This window comes from Plectropomus leopardus, chromosome 7 (genome assembly GCF_008729295.1).
Source record: "Plectropomus leopardus isolate mb chromosome 7, YSFRI_Pleo_2.0, whole genome shotgun sequence".
Classification (NCBI taxonomy): Eukaryota; Metazoa; Chordata; class Actinopteri; order Perciformes; family Serranidae; genus Plectropomus; species Plectropomus leopardus.
In genome coordinates, this window is record NC_056469.1 from 8917561 (window position 1) to 8938867 (window position 21307).

The window sequence follows — 21307 nt, forward strand, 5'->3', positions numbered from 1 at the left end:
TTCATACCCAGCCACGCTGAATGTTGGGGGGGACAGCACACTTTTGACTTTGTTTCAGTCAGATTTCCAAGAGGAATAAACTTTTTCTTCACGATATCCAAAGGATCAGGAAGAACACGAAGAAGAGAAAGTAAGGAAAAAACCTTAGGAGGATTTCTTCTTTCATTTTTTTTTCTAATTGAATTGAGAAGCACGTGACAGCCGGTTTTGCCACTGGATTCTTTCACACAACAAGACGTGAGATTGTCTTATTTATCTATCTTTCATGGTGTGACTTTCAGTTTTTCTTTTGAGAGAGATTACTGACAGAAAGCACAATGGTTGCTGGAATGCTGATGCCCCTGCGGGAGCTGAGGGCCATCTATGAGCTCCTGTTTAGAGATGGTGTCATGGTGGCCAAGAAGGACAAGAGGCCTCAGGCCAAGCACCCTGAGATAGAAGGTGTCAGCAACCTTCAAGTAATCCGTGCCATGGGGTCTCTTAAGTCTCGGGGCTATGTGAAAGAGACATTCGCCTGGAGACATTTCTACTGGTACTTGACCAATGAGGGCATTGTTTACCTGCGTGACTACCTCCGCCTGCCCCCTGAGATTGTTCCTGCCTCCCTGCAGAGGATCAGGAAGCCAGCTGCCACCCTTGCTGTTGCCCATCGGGCTTCACGGGTCCAATCTGTAGAAGGTCCTACATCTTATGTTCCTAAGCCAGGACGCAGGAGTGAAGCAGAAAGCCAAGAGTCTCTAGCTGAGCGTCAAGGCTACCGCCATAAGATGATGGGTCCTGGAGAAAAAGAAAGCTACTCTGATAGGACCCCCAGGTTTAGGGGTCGTCCACTGGCGGCAGAACCAGTCAGGTCAAAAGCATCATGGGAAATGGAGGAGCAGCGTCAGCCTCTTTTTAGGAGGGGAAGAAGTGAGGCAGCAATGATGGAGGAGAGCAGGGTAAAAAGAATCTCTCCTCCTGGTGTGAGCAGTGAGAAGCCAGTAACAGCATCACAGGAGAGAAAAGTGTCTGAAGTCCAAAAGGAGAAGGCGCCAATGTCTGCTCAGATTCCAAGAGCAGCATTGAAACAGGATGTGTCGCAGACCACTCTGACATCAGTGTCCTCCAATGCAGCCCTACCATTAACTGTGGCTGCTGTCGCTGAGGCTACAGGTGCTGCAACATCAAAGATTCCAGCTGAACCTTCGACTGCCAAAACAAATAAAGATAAGCTCCAGATCGCTGATGAAAAAACTTCCATGAAGCCTAAGCAAGTGGTAACAAGCAATACAGCTTTCACAATGCTTCCTGAAACAGCGGTCAGAGAGGATAAGACAATAAAGGTGAATGTGGATCCAATTAAATCTGCACAGATCATGGCTACAGCTGAAACTACGCATGTAAAATCCCAGCCAGTTATCACAAAGGATGCTGCTCAGGAAATGTCTAAACTGCTTGCTGACACTGCCACCCCTGTCATCACAAAACCTGCCATTAAAAATGTCAAGGAAGAGAAAACAAAAATCATGATTGTGGATGCAATTCAGGCTGCAGAAAGCAAGGCTACAGCTGATGTTAAAGTGAAGCCCCAGGAAGTTATAACTGCAGCTAATGAAACCTCCAGTCTTCTTAATGACACAGCCACCGCCAACCCTCTTATCAAACCTCCCAATAAAGATATCAAAGAGGATAAGAAAAAGGTGATTGTGGATTCAGTTAAATCCACAGAGGTCAAGGCTACAGCTCAAACAGCAACTCATAACATGACAGCCGAGCCAGTTATCTCAAAGGATGTTGCTTGGGAAACCTCCAAACTCATTGCTGACACTTCCACCCCTGTCATCACAAAACCTGTCACTAAGGATGTCAAGAAGGAGAAGATGAAAAAGGTGATTTTGGATCCAGTTAAATCTGCAGAGGTCAAGGCTGCAACTGAAACAGCCACTGATACAATGAAAGCCCAGCCAATTATCACAAAGGATGCTGCTCAGGAAACCTCCAAACCCCTTGCTGACCCTGCCACTGCCACCTCCATCCCTGCTAATAAAGATGTCAATGAAGAGAAAACAAAAAAGGTGATTGTGGATCCAGTTAGATCTGCGGACGTCAAGGCTGCTGCTCAGGAAACCCCCAGTCCTCTTACTGCCACTTCCACCCATGTTGTCACAAAACCTGTTAGCAAAGATGTCAAGGAAGAGATGACAATAGAGGTTATTGTGGATCCAGTTAAATCTGCAGAGGCTACAGCTGAAATGGCAACCTCCAAACTCATTACTGTCACTTCCACCTCCGTCATCACAAAAAATGTCAAGGAAGAGAAGTGTAAGGGTGCAAAGGTTAACGAAGAATCAATTAAACCTGCAGAGGTGATGACCCCAGTTGAATCTAAAACAGAAAGAGCCAAGAAAACTGCTAAAGTAATTGTCACTCAGGAGACCACCAAACCCCAACCTGAAAGTACCACCAGCGAGCCAGCATCATCCACTGATGCAACAAAAGAGATCTCTGTAGTTACTCAGGAGCCCACTGATGCTAAAGTGACCTCAGTGAATCTCTCAGCAAAGCCCGAGGAACCTATTATGATGCCTGACTCCTCAGTACTTCAAGTTAAAACTACCATTAGTACGGCAACTCTTCCAGCACCTGTGGCCCATTCTAAAGATGCAAAACCTAAAGGGGAAACTACAGTAACAGAGATTGTTATGAAACAGGAGAAAACAGATGTAAAGGTAATTTCTCATGTCAAGAAAGATGATAAAATAGTGCCAGAAGAGGCCCTTAAAGTCTCAGTACAGGGGCCCACATTAGCACAAAAAGACTCACCTCAGCTCAATGAAAATGTGGTCACTACAGAGGTGGTTACGGAAACCAAACAAGTGGTTGAGGGAAGCTCTAAATCAAAGAGAAAGAAAAAGAAATCTCCAGGTGAGGTTTCCAAGAGTGTTGAGGAAGTACATGATTTGAAATCGGAGAAGGATAAACCCTGTATCGACGAAACACATGACAGGGTGGCTGAAAAACCTCTCCCTGAACACACTGAAAATGAGCCAATAAAGGAAGTCCCTAAACAAACTAAGGACCAGAATATTTCTGAAGTAGCATCACTGCCATTAGATCAGATCCCAACAGCGCCCCCTGTGAAGCTTTCAAAAGACACACAAGCAAAAGAGAAGTTTGAGGGCAGCAGTGTCAGCAAAATAACACATGGACCATTATGCTCTGAGGACAAGTTAAATGCTGAAGTGCCCCACATGGAGACAGTGAAATCTGAGAAAATTACTAAAGTGGAAACAGTGACGGTGCAGAAAATAACTCATGTGGAGTTAATACAGGCAAGTCCTACATCTGAAGGGAAAAGCCCTGCACCAGCGTCAGAATCTCAGAAACCGACAGTTGAGGCTAAATCCATAATAAACACGGGGAAAGCTGCAGAGGAATCCTCAAAAGGGAAGAAGAAAGGTAAAGGCAAGAAGCAGGCCCCAGCATCAGATACCATAAACACAAAGCCTGTATTTTTGCCTGAAGCTGAACCATTCCCTAACATTACATCATTGCCCAAGGCCACAGTTAAAGACAGCGGTGTCACGACCTCTGAAATGACTGAACTAAATGTTTCACCAAAGACGACTCCTGAAAGAATGTGCAGCGAGGAAACCAGGCAGGCAGCAGCTGTGCTCTGTGAGGCCCCGACAGACAAAGGGGAGGTGGAGCCAGCACTGCTCTCTGCAGAAAAAATCAAGCGGGAGGTTCCGAAACCAAAAACATCCTCCACTGCGAGGGAAGCACCCGCAGCCGGAGAATCAGCGTCAGCAGCACCAGCGCTAACAGCACAGGCAGCTGTAGCTCCGGCTCAGGCCAGCCCCCTCGACAAGCAAGAGGAGCCTCCCAGAGTTGCACAACATTCAGCCAGTCAGACAGCAGAGCGCAGCACAGAGAAAAGGCTCGCTGTTTCCGAGGCCGCAAAGCAGGAGCAAGAGAAGAAGAAGGACTTGGAAGAGGACACACCCTCTGCCACTGCCACACCCGCAACTGCTCAGCTTCACCTGGGGGACACCTGTGAGTCCGAAAGCCCAGACGCGGACGCCATGAGGAAAAAAATTGTAGTAGTTGAGGAGATAGTTGAGGTGAAGCAGGTTATTAGTCCCGAAGCAGGGGGGCAGCCACCTCCTCCACCTGTACTACCTGAGGAGGAGGAAGAACTGGACCTGGATGTTCTGGAAGAAATCGCCATAGAGAGGGCACTTTTGGCAGCAGTGCCACCAGTCAGGGTGGAAGGAGTCTCACCTGAGGAGGACTGGGACCACTCACTGGAGGCGCCAGAGGAGAAGACATGGCCTAACTTCGTTGAAGGTTTGTTTGAATTCATGCCAATTAACCTACTTACTCTCATTGTGCATGTGATGTAATTGCCCTTGCAACTCGATTCCCACATCTCTTTGAAGTGTGGGAGGTATTTGGTGGGTGTTTGATGACAGCTCCTCCATATTGTCATGCACTTAAAGTATTTTATACTCTGAAGAACATTCCCATACTGTAATTGACACTGAGTTATCTTCCAAAGTGTTATTTTGGGTGATTTGATTACAGTTTATTGCCTAAAGTCATATGTTGGAGAGCTCTGGTTTGTGATGTGGACAAGAGGCTGTCTCTCTTTAGGAATAGTTTCAGTAAGCTGGTGAGAAGACTCAGTTCAGATGTGGCTGTGATTTAATTATCTGTGTGTTAAAATAGATGAAGGATCAGTAGCACTGTCATAGCATGCCCTGTAGTGTAGTCAAGGCCCTGTCAGATTTCACACACACACATTATGACACACATTATCACAGGTGAAAGTTATATCAAACTATACTTTACATGAAGTAAGTCTTACCTAGCATGTTGTTGACATGCAGAGCACGTGTCAGTGGCACTTATCATTCAATTTAACAAACCCAAAAAGGACAATTTTTTGGGTGGAGTATTGCATATTTTGGTAAAGAGGTGATCTGTGCTGCACATGTGTCAGTGAAAACAGTAATCTCTGGAGCCATCTCTGAGTGTTTGCCAAATGAGATTATGCAGACCTGCAGTCATTCCAACAAGGTGGGGCTGTTTGCTGAGATTCAGCCTCGCCTGTTCCCTGTAGAAACAGTTGTGTGTGAGTTCAAGCCAGGCTTCCTAGAAAAGGGAGGTGTGGTGCTTTTGGGCAAGTTTATCCTCTTTGCTCCAGTTACGACTGTGTTCTTGGCACCGTTTTAAATTCTGTGGGGTTTTTTTCGCTTCTCTTTTCAGCCTGTCTTGTGTAGAAGATAAGTAATTCCCCTTGCATACCAGTATGAGATGGTATGCGGAGGACATGGGAGTTATGTAGACAATGTGATAGTAGTAGTAAATGCAGGCCTCCTTTGCTGAATGCCTTGAAAAAGGTGCCATTTGATGCTGTGGTTTGTTCTGCTGAAGTGAAACTTGCAGTACTCATCTTGAATCATGATGCATGTTCATGTGACTCCTGATCTTGGATGATGTCTAATATTTCACAACTGAAATAATGTGATGTTTTGACTATCATGTGAATTTTTGCAGCCCTAAGAGGGTGTACAGCGAGGACACTCATGGGCGTTGTCTTTTGTGGGTGTGAGCAACGGACAAAGAGTCAGGAAGTTGGAATAGCTTGCTCACAGCTCACAGGGTGTGTTTGTTTGGTTCCACACGTGACAGTAGATCTGGATTCAATTAGCAGTCTGGTTCCTTTATTCAATCTGTGGAACTCATCAGAAAAATAAGTCCCTATTTGCACGTTGATAAAACTTTATTTATGACTCACATGTACAGTGAATAGCATAATGCAACTCATCATAAACACAACGTTATTTGAAATCATTGCTGTGAACCTCAACATCTTAAAAAAACTCAACTCTGGTACTGATGATTCAAACTGGGAACATTCACAATTGTTTTAGTTTTGCTTTGGATTCTGTGACGCTATCAGATATGGACACAGCAGTGCCACTCTGTCAGATGACCACAGTGTTCAGTGACCCACTGCTGACATCTGCTGTCCATTACCAACCAATGTCATCTGACACACAGACCACATGCTACGATCAGTTTAGATAAAACTCCAAGTAATGCATGTTTCACAACATGTAGGAAACAAACCTTGTTTTCCTTGTGGTTTTCAAGCTCTGCATTAGCCAGATTCTTGCATTGTTGCCAAAATAGTTCCCTTCTTATCTGACCTGAGATATGGTGAGAAGTGTAAGACAGGACCATGGTTTACACAGGTACACTTTTAGGGCTGTGATCCCTCTGAGCGTGGTATTCAAGGTATGTTAGCTAATCAAGCAGCTGTCAGCAGAGTCAGTTAGACCCTGGGCTGCAGTTAGTAAGGTACTGTGTGTCTGCATTTGTCTTGCTACAGTTTTCTGTCTCTGTTTTATTGCATCAGCGATGTAGAAACAAGGAAAATATTTGAAAGTCGGTTGAAAACCACAAATATGTTGCTTTCAGAACAAGAACTACTTGCACTGGTTTAGATTTCACAGGAACACTTTGACATTATGTTGTGGCACTTTTTCTTGAAAGGAAGTTGCTGTATGTGCTTTGTGTGAAGTGGACATAATCCAGAGGATGTTTAACCCCTGAAAGAAAGAAATTACCCCAAACATTTGCAAGAAATTAGTAAATAGGGAAAATAACCTGCAAATTAGTTTTTAAAAAAAGAAGCAAATAAGAAAGTAAAAAAAAAAGGAAATGACATGGGAAAAGTGCTTAAAATAATAAGAATTTCGTGAAATAATTTTTAAATCTAATATAAATATATGATTTTGATCATTATAAATATATATTTTTTCTTTTTTCATCAGACATTAATCCCCTTTAAAAATAATTTTCTAAATCTGCATATTTGCAGAGCTTTTCTTCCCAAGTGGCCTTTTTTACAATGTTTCTGAACAAAATTGGTATCCAAGGGTTAAACTCTGCCCACACTAGTGCCAATTTGACTAAATCACATCCCAGACAGAGCGCTGAGGTCCTCCATGTTTTTCATCTCTGAAATCATGCCCGACACATACTTGTGTGATTGGCTAAATGAAGAGCTACAGTACGGCTGCAGCTTTGTGCCTCTCATTATGGTGGCACATCATTTTGATCCCATGAGTCACACAGACCAAATCTGCAAGCTTTAGTTATGAGCCTGACCTTTATGAGTAGAAAAGAAAACGAATGGGCGACATGAAGAATGTCCAATCTATCAAGAGCCTGCATTGTGAGTTGGCAGCTTAATCTCATGCTGCCATTTCTGCTGTTGACCACCAGCAATGTTTTGCTCAAAGCAAAGTCAATGACCTTAGCTGCCGTGCCCTATCTTTTTCTGCTGACTCTGCCTTTGACATCACTTCTAATATTTTACTGCGCTCATGAGTGTCAGGAGTTATGCTTACCTTTCATAAATTGAGACACAAACATTTTGACAATGAATAGATACTGTTTACACAGTTTGTGCCAGTGCTGAAAATACAAAATGAAACTAGAGAGCTGTAATCCTCCAAAGCCGCTGCAATATTTCTATCAAATCCTGATTTAAATGTAAAACAAGAATCAATTAGTACCCTTGTGATATCAGTTTAAAACAGATTTTCTAAAGAAGTGAATAATGAAATAGTGTTGCTAAAGTGTGCAAACATGATCCTCTCCCATGGGCTGGTTGTGTGTGATCTTCCAGCAGTTTTAGTTGCCAATTTGATGTGCCGCGTTGGCGAGCACAAAGTGTTTGGTATCGAGTTTAATAGCGGTCTATTGCAACATAATGAGCAGAGGCTGGACTGTGATGCAGAATCAGAACTCTGTTATAGCAATATAACAGTTAGCTAAGTGAGGGCCAAACCCAGGAAACAGACAGATCGATAACATGTGGAATATATTGAGGGTTTGGCTGGGATAGTTGTGATGTTAGTCATTTCCCATGCTACATGTTGGGCCTCATTACAGCGGCAGACTCACTTCAGTTATGTGAGAAAGTTGAAAGCAGAGTTGCAGCTTGGGAGTTTTCTGTAAAGTCTACATATGTTTCAGTGTTCTGAAGGGTGTTTTTAACCTTACTTTAATGCTGACCCTTATGTTTATTTTATTCATTGTTTTCTCAAGAGAGACTTTACCACCTGCTTTGTCAAGATTGATTAAGTAGGGGAGAGTGTGTTTACATGACAGAGATCCAGCAGTATGTATATTGAGAGATGAGGTATTCCCCTCTGGACCTACAAGCTTTGAATACCTTTCGGCTTTGCGTCTTAATATGACTGATATGTGCGTGAGGCTTAGTTCAAGGGGAACAACATCTAAATTAAGAATTCCAATACGTTTTTTGTTGTTTTTTTATGGTCAAGGAAATTTTCAATCTGGGGATGTCATTTTTGGTTAATTTTACTGTCGACACCCATCAATCTTAAGTACCTGTTCAAGTTAAAAAAAAAAAAAAAGACATGAATCACATAAAGGTAATCTAGTCTTACAGTCCAGCGTTCAATAGTCTGAAGCCTCATTCCCACTGCACCAAAACTCTGCAAATTCCCGCTAACATTTGGATTTTTAATGCAATGGGAAAAGGTGCAATTGGCATTTACACCCGCGTCAAATGACTCTGCAGTCAAGGGTATTTATTATTCTGTCTCTGATCTGTATTGATGGAAACAACACTGGTAAATGCGCTCATATAGTGATATGCAATGACGCGTTGCCACTAATTACTGTCCATCTCCACCTGAGCAGTGCTTAAAGTTTGAAAGAGAGACTGAATAAGTGAGATATATAAAGAGAAGTAACCACACAAAAAAATACACATACAGACAGAGAGACATATTCATCTGCAGCAGATCTGTGTACACAGCTCTGCTCAACTGGCATTTGGAAAACGGTCCATAAGCCTACTTTTTGAAAGTTTGAAAAACCCACTGAGTTGAAATAGCCAATGAGTTTTATTCTATTATAGTGTTCTGGTTCAGAAATTGTACCCATATACTGAGAACATTCCCCTGGGTGCTCTTAGTGTCACTGAGAACATCTTTCCCAATTCATTGTCTATGGAGCAACCCCAGACTTGATACCTTATGACATCACAAGTTTGACTTTTAGCTCTCTATTTTTTTGATTGGCAGAGAGTCTACAAAAATTTTTGGACTGTCTGAGACCATAGGAGTAACATGCATGAATTTTTGAAAATGGGTATATTGCCTCTCTAAGTTCAGGAGTTTGTGAAGGCACATGATGATGCTCACAGAGGAATTGCCTGCAATCCTCTGTGAAGCCCCTACATGGTTTCTCAGTATAGCTGCTGTGGTTCCACACAGGTCATCCATCTATAGTGTCCATGAGAGAAGGCAGCTCTACTCTCCAGACACTGGGTGGAATTGCTTTTACTGAGAAATGGAACCAGTTGTCAACGCAACAATTGATGAAGCCATATGTATATATTAGAAGCTACTATATTTAGAGATTGTTGTGCATTGCTGTGATCCCAAAAGCAAGAGGGGATGAGCTAAGGCCATGCTGAACTCTCTTACAATCTGTCCATCAATAGCAGACACTGTGTGTGAATGTATAATTCACTAAATCCATCAGTCTTAGCTCTCAGTTTTCATATTTACTGGCTTTGTTACTATTTCTGTCCACTTGGTGTAACCGCCGGTGCTTTTTCCCATAATGACATCGGACATATCCAGTTTGACCCATCTCATTTACAGTCTAAATGGCAGACATTGAATGAACAATCTTGATATCAGTGATGCATCATGAGAGGAACAGCAGAATAAGCTCAAATTCCTAGATCACCAAAAGTTAGAAGAAAATTAGCACCAAAGTTAGAAAATTAGATGAGTTCTCCGATTATATCACATAACATCACATGTGATATTTCATTTAAATCCTCAAGTAAACCATGTACTGTATGGCATCTGTGCTTCTTGTCATTAAATAGTGATGAGTGTACTTTTGTATGTGCTGACAATATTATGTCCCCATGATGTCTCTAGCATATGTTAATCGCACTGTTTCCCAGGACTGTTGCATGAGATATGTTTTCTGGCTGAGAGCTGTGACTTAATATCACAGAATAAACCTGCCACCATCATCATCAAAGAGAGCAGTAGGAAGAGCGTGAGGGAGGGGGTCTGCTTGTGTTTGTGGAAGGGGTGTCTCTAGGGAGCGAGCGTCGCCAAATGTCCCGCCAGAGCTCTTCCATCAGTTTCTAACTGTGACACTGTGTGATCATCTGGCTCTGGTAGATATTTATAACCCTCAGTCAGCTACAGCCCACTCCCCCTGCCCACCCGCCCCCTCAGCCCTCATCGCCCCTCGCCCCTGCCCCCTTCCCCTGCCCTGGCGTGTCGTCCCTCCTCCCCTGGCCACGGGAGAGCAGGGTGACGGATCCGAGCAGCAGGCGCAGCCTGTCACAATCCAACACAAGGGAGAAACAAGGCAGTTCAGAGCAAACAAACAGGAGCGTCTCCTGTCCTCCTCATTCCCCCTCAGTCCAGCTCTCTTTTTCTTCGCCCTCGTCCTCCTCTTCCTCCCCTGTACCGTGTCTTAGATGAAGATCATACCTGGTAGGTCCGCAGAGTGGGGATTGCCGTGGTGTGTCTGTCTGTGTCTAACTGCATTTGTCTGTCTGCCTGCTGAGTTTTTGGCAAACGGCGTGTGAAGTTATTGTGTTCATGGTCGGTTCACACACTCAAACAACGACATTTAAAGAAGAGTAACCTTCAGCTACCGCGGCACAGATTGTGTTCCATATTTAAACCTGTCTGCAATGTGATTGACTTGAATCATGAGTGAGGCTGGCTGCCTTCTGTATTTTCCTTTATTTGATGGGTCTGAGATAGAAGAGGGTGAGGGCAGAGGTCGAGGAGGGAAATGTAACCCCCCCACCCCTCGCCACACCCCTCACTTCTTTCGGTCTGTCCTGTTAATCTGACATCTGATGGATGTCAACAAGCAGGGGAGACAATAGAGAGTCTAATATATTTTAAAAAAAGAAAAGAAAAAACTTTGTGTGTGTGTGAGAGACAGCTGTGTGTGTCTGCCTGGGCTGTTAGAAATTGCCGTAAAAACCACCATCAGCTGCCATCGTATAAATCCCAACATAATTGAGTGTGTTTGTTATTGTGTCAAAAATAAAGAAAGGGCTTTTCAAGTTTTTATTACTTGTTTATTGCTATGTCAGCAATCCATTTATGTTTTTAAGTAGTATAAATATCTCTTAACAGTCATCATTTGCTGCTTAAAGATAGTCAACAGCGTTACTTTAACGGGTGTCGCAATAAACACAGAGTCCTTTTAGAGTGAGTGCAACAAAAAAAGAAAAGCAAGTTGGAGTCACCTCAGAATAATTATTGCTTCAGCCATATTCTCCAGAAATTGGTTATCAGCCAAGAATGCAGATAATAAGCTTGTCCCATGTGATAACAGGAACGTAGTTATGGATTGAGTCATAGAGGTGCATCATATAATAAACAAGTTCATACAGACAGGTGCCCACCTAACAGATTGAGATTTATATACAGCAAAACTTTGTCTAATAATATACATACAAGATTTTTTTTTCTTTTTCAATGCTTCCCTTTGAAGAAGAAACTACATGCTTTGTAATGTGACAAGTTGTTCTGATTGTATCGAATACATTAATCAGGAACGTGCTTGGAAAGAGAGATGAAGAAACAGGGCAGAGGAGGAATTTGAGAAATAGCTTCAGGGAGGGGAAAACAGCAGGAATTCCTGCTTGGGTCGTCCTTTTTTTAAAAATGTCCCTGCCACACCCACACTGCCCCACTCCCCTCAACCCCCTTCCAGTGAAGACCCACCTGTTACCACAGCCCAGGCTTGTCCCCTCATCCCCTCTACCTTATCTCTATCTCTATCTGTTCCAACAAATGCCTCCAAACCCTCCAGGACCCACTCTCCCCGCCCTGGTGGTTTTGGGGCACCTAGTAACTCTAATTGTTTTTTGGCGCTTAAGAAAACACAAGAGGCAAGGTAAGAGATCTGCATTTTGCAGGATATTGAAACAGAGTGGCTTATAAAGGTTAAAAAAGCAATAAGAGCAACATCAAAGTCTCCAAGTAGCTGGATGCCAGAGGAGTGTTTATCCTCTGTGTTTATCTCTTCCTCTCTGTCTACCTGGAATTTAACCCACTAAATGCTGATTTTGGTGACAATACCAAGTTAGCAGTTTTAGGTATAGAGGGTATTTTTGAATATCTATCATCTCTACAGATTAAATTACTAACTCTATGAGGTCAGACACGGTTTCATGTGTGGTATGTTTACCCAGTGTATTAGTCACGCTCATGTGTAACCTTGAAACCTGTCAGCCGTCACTGTGACCGATCAAAGGTGCCACCGGGCCATTTCGTGCCACTTTCACAATGTGTCTGTTTTCACTTGCAGCTGCAAAGAGATTAGCCCTCATTATGCCCAGACAGCATGGGAGGCCTTTTATTTGGCTCACGTTGCAGTTGCCCCAAGACTGACAGTCTGACACAAGCCAGTCCAGGCTCCACTGAGTCCAACTTAGCTCACTCTCTTTTGTGGTACTGCAGAATGGCAGATGCCTGCTGTTGTAACAATGCCTTACTAGGTCCCTCCCAAACCTGTCTAGTCAAGTTTGGTAAGGGATCAAAGATCTGTGTGTGTGTGTGTGTGTGTGTGTGTGTGTGTGTGTGTGTGTGTGTGTGTGTGTGTGTCTGTGTGTTCTTGCTGGAGGGAGTTCGAGTCAATTCAGTAAGGTGAATCGCTCCCTTTTAGCAATGGTTTAGTCAATCTGCCAGGTTTGCAGGCACTGCCAATCCCTAAACTGGTTGCCAGCCTTTGAACCAACAGACATGAATTCATGTGTCTGTTCAATGGACACTTTGATGACTTTATCTTGGATCGACCCTGCAGAAACATATGCCAAGAATTCCTAGCAGACTGCAGATAAACTGTTTGATCCCATGACTTCACATTAGTCTTTGATTGCAACAGAGTTTGGTGTATCACTCACAAGATACTCAGTGACTCATCTTGAGTTTTTAGCTATGCAAATGCCATGGCTTAAGTATATTCAGTCCACTGCCTTAGTTTTGACTGAGGCCCTCTTTACACCTGGTAATAATGTGCATCTTGAGTGATCAAATCACAAGTGTACAACTCTAAATACAGGACCCAGTGAGTCCTCAATGCGTCTTCAGGTCTGATTGTTCAGGCCAAATTCTGCTGGTTAGGACTGCATATCTGAGTGACATTAATGTGTTCTTGGGCACTTTGAAAAACTGCCTACTCAGCTTACAAACTTGATTACTTCCCATGGGACAAGTAAACTTTCTGGTGCTGCCATTCCACAGGTTAGACGCAGAGTCTAATTGGCAAATGTTAGTATGCCAACACATTGAGCTAACCCACTGACTGTTTTCAATATTATGGCTGCTAAAAATCTGAGTATTAGCATTGTCATTATAAGCATTTATGCACAAACACATACCAAAAAAGCAGGGTAGTCACCTAGATAGTGTCGTTATAATTTTTTAAAATCTAAGATAGCTGTGATGGAGAGAGGGCGATGTCGTGAGTGACTACACATGAGAAAACAGGACGTAGATGTAGTTTACGTGTAATTCAGCTTCCATCTTATAATGGGATGTGAGGGTAAGAAAACCAAAACTATTTTCAATTGACATTTGGTCTATGAGTCAATGGTAAAGGTAACACAATCAGTGCTGACTGAAAATATGAACAATATTATAATATCACGTGACTATAGATGCATTTTGACCCTTACTGAAATCATTAGTATACATTGTATATACATTTTGTATACATTTAGTATACAAGTATACATTTTGCCATTTGATATTTTGCCCATTTTTCCCAAACTGTCAAAACTGAATTGCAATGATATACTAAACGCACATCACTCTTATCTGTGATTACTTATATAGGCTTCACATAAGCTTCTGCACTGTTGTTAAACTGACCCTGACCTGACATTATCATGTCCTATTCGCTAATGTTTTATTGTCTGAGATACTGAGGAGTTAAATGCAGCTGCTGTCCCTGCTGATCTGTGTGCTCTTCAGTCCAGGCCTGTCATGGGGCTTTCTGGTCTTAGCTGTCCTCTTTTTCACTGGCATCCATCCTGCATGTTGACAACACTGTCCTCTAGTTTGCTCCACAGCTTGAGCTATCACTTATTGCAGCAATAAGAGCAGATATACTGCACCACGGGGATTTCTTCTGCCTCAGTGGTGCTTCAGCCACTGGTCAGATGCACCATGCTGTTCCGTGCGTGCAGAGGTGGGAACACGGATCTTAACATACTCATCCGACCATGTTGGAATGAGGTCAGTGAAAAGGTCTTGAGGAAGGGGGTGTGGCTGCGTCAGACCGTAAATACTTCGTGTCAAACACAAGGTTCATCACTTGGCATTCTCTTGCTGAACTTTGACATTACATTTTTGTTTGTTTACCCATCCCCAGACTGTCCCAGGGGGATATACCAGAGCAGATTTTCTCACTTAAACTCACATACGTCAAATCAGGTAATACAGTGACATCTATCTGACTTTACACCTTCAATGTTTTGGGGATTTTCCCAAGCCGTTACTGGGACGTTAAACTGATTTGCATTATATGTCAATGAAGAATATTCACAGCCGGAATTTGCAGGCATAACAGTTTGAACAGGTGGCTCCTTTATTTAAAGTAAGCTCACACTGCACCCCTTTTATACAGGAGCTGAGAGTTTAGAATTTAAGGAGTCATTTTTTACAATGCTGGTTAAGTGCAACATCCCGTTAGACATGCTAAGGCCACAAGTGCCATTTAATCACACACATTGCCAAACAAATGCCCCGTCAGAGATGAATGTAAGATACACACAGAGCTGTGTGGGCCGTAGTGATTGAGCTCTGGCTTTGGCATGCTTTGTGGAAAAGCCAGCATTCTTCCTGGAAGCAGCCACAACTCCTCTGAAGCCATCCAGCTACTTTACTGTACCAGTGTGTGTGCGTTTTTTCCAGGACTCATGAGTGTACATAAAACAGCCTCGATGGCTTGCACCGCTGTGACTGCTGCTGGTGAACCAGTGGGCATGAGTCATTACATAAACACTGAACCTCTGCGTCAGACGCTCATAAGAACCCAAAGGGGCTGAGGATACAGTTTGAATGTCCTTTGGGAGCAGTAAACAAACTCCAATGAGACAGAAAGACACATGGAGCACATCAGGATGTTCATTTAGAGCTGATTTTATTTATGAGTGGCAGTGGGACCGTGAAAACGCATCCGGTCCTGTATGTGCTGGGAGTTTATTTATACCCCTCGTGACCTCCAGTGGGGATTTCTCAGCACTCCACGGGCTGTGTAGTATACAGTGACATCAGCAGTTTACATAAAGATGCTGATGAATATAGTGCAAGTGTCACTTTATGACTGTGGTCTTTGTGTGAATGTGCTACAGAAAACATCAGTTCTAAGTCAAATAAATAAAGTGTGATTGCAGTTACATGTTAAATGTTTCTTGAGTCTTTTTTTTTTTTTTCAGACTCAATTTAGTTTTCCTTTTTCTAATGGACCAATGTCAGTTCTGTTCACTTTGTGCTTTTACAAAACCTTAATTCTGACTGCAGTACAGTTTAGGTAAAAACACTCTAATGCACATTTCTGAATTTAAAGCAAAGTTTGACATTTTGGGAAACTGGCTCATTCACTTTCTTCGAGAGTTATAGAAGAAGTGATTGAACATTCTCATAAGCCTATCTCTACTTTTATATGAAACTACAGCAAGGTAGCTTAGCATAGCATAAAGACTGGAAACAGGGTGAAACAGTTAGTCCAGTTGTCAAATGGAAACAAAATATTGGCCTGCCACAGTGGTTTTTTCAGCATCATCATCATGAGTTTGCAACCAGCAGTGACTGAGCAGAGGGAGTCACTGCGCTTACTCATGTCCACCTGCACATGTCCCTCACTAAAACCACAAATTTTCAAGTTTAGACTTAAGTTTTTGTATGAAATAAACTATCTAGATATAACATGATAAATAATGAGCTTTAGAGATGCTGGAAGGCAGACTGTAAGATCTTTAGACAGAGCCTGGCTTGTTGTTTTTCCCTCTGTCTTTATGCTAAGCTAAGCTAAGTGGGTTCTGGCTGTGGCTTAATATTAAACCGACGGTATAGGGGAGTGGCATCAAGATCTAGCTCTTAGCAAGAAAGCCAATAAGTGCAATTCCTTAAACTATTCCTTTAATACTTCCTTCTGTTTTAAAGGTGTACTATGCAGGAATTGGCAGTTACTGTTTTTAAAAACTACATTTAAACATGGCCCCTTCTGCCTACATTGCTCTATGTACACTTCAAGCTCACGTTGTAGGAGCTTTCCATTTGTTATAACAGAAAAGCCTATACAAGATCAATAAACCAACCCTGGAATTACTCTCATTTTAAAACTAGCTTTGTCCACTTGCTGATTCTCCTTGCTTTATTTGCTTTTTTTTTAGTGCTATGGCCATGACTTTTGTAGCTTCCCCTTGGTTGGTTGTATAAAGCTACTATGGACAATATAAAATGTATCTGTCATGTATGACTTTACTTGACTTTTATGGGTTTTTTAAAAATTTTTTATCAAGGATAAAGTCAGCCGGTTGTTCTCTTTTGTTTGCAATGCAGGCTATTGAGGTCATATTCAAATTCTGATTTTGAATATCCAAACTAGCTCTGCCCTCTGTCTGTCTGAGGTTGCAATAATATGATGCCAATCCAATTCAGTTAGATCTCAGACATTATTAACACTGTGTTGCAAAGTCTTAAAATTGCCATTCTTGAATTGAATTATATATCATATTGCATTAAGAGGTTGGTATCAACAATGGATATATGTTGAGTTTGGGTCAAAAAGGGTGATGTTTGCCGTGAAAGACTAAGGCCATCAGAAAATGCTGCTCTGTGAGTGATTGTAGTTAATGCACCTTGAGAAGAGATCAGAGAGCATCCTGTATGGTCCTGGGGTCAAAGGTCAGTATCCTGTAAGAAGAGATCACAGCATATTTAGGTCACTTTCCCTTTTAAATGTGACCCAGGAACAGCTCAGCTGTGCCCTGTTGTAAATTGTCAAATGTTGAAGTTGACTGGCGACAGTAGGTGCGTGGGTCAGCTGGAGACTGCTCCTTTGACCAGACATAAAGTCATTACATGGTGATGTTAACACAACCAAAGTTTGTTGTTTGTGGTTTTATTATATTCAAACATATAATTTCTTAGTATGCTTTGCTTGTAGAGTTTTAGGTTGGTTTGAGAAAGCCCAAAGGAACTTAAACAACTGATAATTATAATATCATAGCATACTTGTCTCTCTTGCTTCAGGGCTGCAATAAAACTGCCAAGAAACACGATCACAGTCACATAAATCAACACACCCGGATGTTCTTAAACACCTCCCCTTTATGCTGCTTGTACACTGTACATGCATTAACAGTGGACTAAGAAATAGATTAAATTAACCTTTTTTTTTTGTGGTACCTAAAAAATAGTGAATAGTAAACAGGTATGCATCACTGAATTACTGGAACATTGTTGTTTAGTCTAAAGCTTGGCTGAAAGCAAATTAATTTCTGAAAATAATTAATAATTTATGAGTAACACACTATGTTTGGATGGTCTAGTGTTTGGCATGATATAATTACTGTAAATGTACCTAAGGACAAAGAACAAAGTGAAAACAATGTTGAATTACCTGTCTGTTATCTACTGTTTTGGCCATTAAAATGGGGCGGGGACAAACTGTCCGGCTTTCATCTGTTCGAAAGTGGTTCCTGTTTCTTTTTTAAGTCCCCTCACACCAGCTGGCACGGTGTGTCTGGGACACAGACTGTGGGGATCATGCGTTGGGCTTTGAATGGCTGCATTATGGGACCATGAGCGAGGGAATTATCTGCATGAGATGGGCTCATATGGAGAAAGAATCAGATATTTGTACAGTAAGATGTGCTGTGCAGGTGAGTGGAGAGACCTATGGACTTAGTAGGGAGGAGTTAGTTTGTTGATCTGTGGTGTTCTCAGCATGGTGAAACCACATGGTTGTAACTACCAGAGGAGCCACTTTATTTCTGTCCTGATGGGGGCGCACTACCACTACAATACACAGCACAGGGCAAAAATGCAGAGGCTGGTGGCTTCTCTTTGCACAATTCAGTTTTCTGAGTTTGCACAGCTGTATGAAAATCTTTCAAAGCAAAAAGAGATGAGTGAGTCTTTTCTAAAAAAGTTGTGACTAAAATGAAAAGCCAAAGAACTTCTCTCCTTTGAACAATTTGCTTCAGAAAGAGATGAGTCTGCCTCGGGCTGCTGCTGCCATATAAATCCCAAAATAAAATCAAAAATGACTGAAGATCTCATGCGATGCATACATCAATCCACAAGCACTTTGGCACGCCTGTGTTCTGACGGTAGGAGGAAACATACCTTTGTCTTTCTACACTTTGAGGTGTGTTTACACACGTTCGAAGAAAATAAAACAGTAGGTGCAATGTCAAAGAATTCAAAGAGTTCTTTAGATTGGTAAGAGGTTACAGTAAAGGTCTGTTCAATGTATACATGACTATATTGTTTGAGGTGAATCCTCGCAGTATTGTCTCATTGTAAATGAGTAACTTTAATATGTGTGAAGTGGTCGTTATGGTCTGCTCTGGGCAGCATTATCTTTATGAACTAGTTGAATAGCTGCAGGTCCTCCCTGATAGTGTCAGGTGTTATCTAAGAAATGTATATAGGCTGGGAATATGTATCTCTACACAACAATGCTTTCACTTCCTGCATGACCAACAGTCTTATCCAGTATGATTGATCATGGTAACCTTACCTGATAATTTTTATATTTCATGATTATATAATGTTACTATAGAGACATCATTGTGTCAGTAATTATTTTGTTTATTTTTTCAAGCAAATTGTTGTTTTACTGCTGTGTAAAATGATGTCCTAAGTAGCAGTAGTATTTATATCACTGAATATTTGATAGTTTTTCATTTATGTTTTTTTCTGCATTAAAGGTTTTCCATCAATCAGGGTGCTGTTTAAGTAATTGTGATATTTAGTATTTAATGTTATTCCCCACGTTTGTATATATATATATATTTTTGGGCATATTTGTATTTTCAGATATTGTAGTATTCCTATCAAAACCCTGTAGATATTGTATTTTAGTGTCAGATTACCATAGGATAGTTATTTCCCCTTTTTTTCTATTTTCTTTTTTTTAAGTTCTCAAATTTTTATCTGAAGCTCTTCTCGTAATTCATGGCGTCATAGTTGCTGAATCTACAGGGAGGAAGTTTAGGTGTGGTTATGCTCTGGCTCCATCTAGTGATGAATCCAGTGTATTGCGTTTTGGCAGTGAGGAGCTTTTTGGGTGGAGGACGGTGTTTTCCTTTCCACGTCAAATCGTTCAGTTACTGGAGACTCCTCTGTCTCAGCATCTAAAAATACAGCTGTGACTAAGAGTCATTCAGAGTCACCACAGCACATGCTTCTGTATGTTTATAGCTGTTGTCATGGAAACATCGCTCAAGTTCCCTTTTTTCCACATTTGCAGGGGTAAGATAACATATGGAAAAACCACTTGTCATAAAAATGGATTAACAGAACACGAGGGGAAAGGGGAACCTAGAGTATTGACTGTCGCTTTAGCAATAAGGGCTGATACTACATATAGGTTTTTAAAACAATTTGGGAAAATTTCGTTGTCACTGTGCAGTTTTTCAGTTATGAAGATTGGAAGCAACACATAACTCACTCTTGTGAATGACACTGAGTAGCCTTTTGTGTAGTTTTAATCAAACTTTCTATAGAATAAAATAAAAATAAAAGTTTACATTTTATTTTAAGGAATAATGTCTACTCAGAAAAGAATTCCACTTTGCTGCACTTTATCATTGATTCATTGACATACTCTTTTCGATTTTGAGCTGAAACTAGCTGAGTAACTGATCAGTCCATATACAAAAATGTAATTTCGCAACTTCTTAAATCAGGATTTTTTTAAGGAAAAATGCCAAACACTACCTTACAGCTTCTGCCAAGATGTGCTTTGATTTATATGAAAATCATGTGAATAACTTCAGGTTTTGGGTTTCCAGTTTGAGGAGAGGAGCAGTGATAGCCCATCTCTGAACGACAGTATGTGAACAACACAGCAGAAGTCACATGAAAATATCTCTATCTCTCTATGGAGTGAAGTTAACAAGGCAAGGAAAAGTTAATTATCATGATCATAACCCAGAATGTGTACCTAAATTCAAAGCTATTTCCATTTTGAGTACAACATTTAAAAACCTAGTGATCTAGTCACAAAACATTACTAATTGAGCTCTAAATATTTACATAGTCACTTAATTTAGGGATTTCACAAAAAGCTTCTATGAATAAAAAAATAGTGTCACAACTTTTGCTCTGATTCAAGGGGAAATCATTATTCTAGTTACTATTTTAAAATGTATGTACATAGGTTTGGGGAAATTAACCTTAAACTGAGTTATTTGATGTCTACACTACATTTCAAGTAGTGACAGAATCATAACATAAAGGGGAACACCACCTAAATCAAGAATTCCAGTGTGTTATTTCTTTGGTTTAAGAAAGTTCAGTCAATATTTGTGAACAAGAGCTACTCTCTCTCAAAGCCAAAAACCAGAGAAGTCTCAAACTCAAGTATAAAGCCTGTATCGGCTCCCATTTATAATGGCAGCCTGATGTTATGGACACACAGAATGTTTTTTTGTTTGTTTGTTTGTTTTTTAATTATTATTATATAGTAGTGTTCTCAGTAGTGGAACAGAAAATGTACTGAGAACATTCTGTGTTTTCAGTGTCATCTATAATGTCTTTCTCAATTCATTGTCTATTGTGCAGCTCCAAACATTATATTTGCTGACATCACAAGTTTAACCTTTAGCACTCACACACTAATATTTTTGGACTATGTTAGACCATAGGAATAACATATTTGAATTTTGAAAATGGGTGTAGTTCCCTGTTAACACAATATGTTTTTCTCACCTGCAGAGGGAGACATGCGCGGCCTTAAACCCTGTTTAACCCTGTCTCCTCTGTTTCATTCACACTGCAGCTACCTCAGCTATTTCCCCATCGCACTGTTGAATTTAAATTTGCCAAATTAAACATTATCAACAATCCCAGATGTTTAGCTTTCCACAGAGGCTTCTATAGCTCAGCACTGAGCTATTTTAAAACTCAGCTGCCAAGGCTAATCCACATTGCCTGTTGAGTCTGAGTTAAACTGGGTTTGCAGCTTCATCACTGGA

The 21307-nt window shown here is 41.3% G+C and overlaps 1 protein-coding gene across 1 annotated transcript in view; it reads left to right on the forward strand.

The window, feature by feature from the left end:
* The first annotated feature begins 275 nt into the window (after positions 1 to 275).
* Positions 276 to 21307, forward strand: part of LOC121946171 (plectin-like) — a 71617-nt gene continuing 50585 nt past the window's right edge. The window contains 1 exon segment of the mRNA XM_042490639.1: positions 276 to 4329. Within this exon segment, the coding sequence (XP_042346573.1) occupies positions 318 to 4329 (4012 nt within the window). The 5' untranslated portion in view covers positions 276 to 317.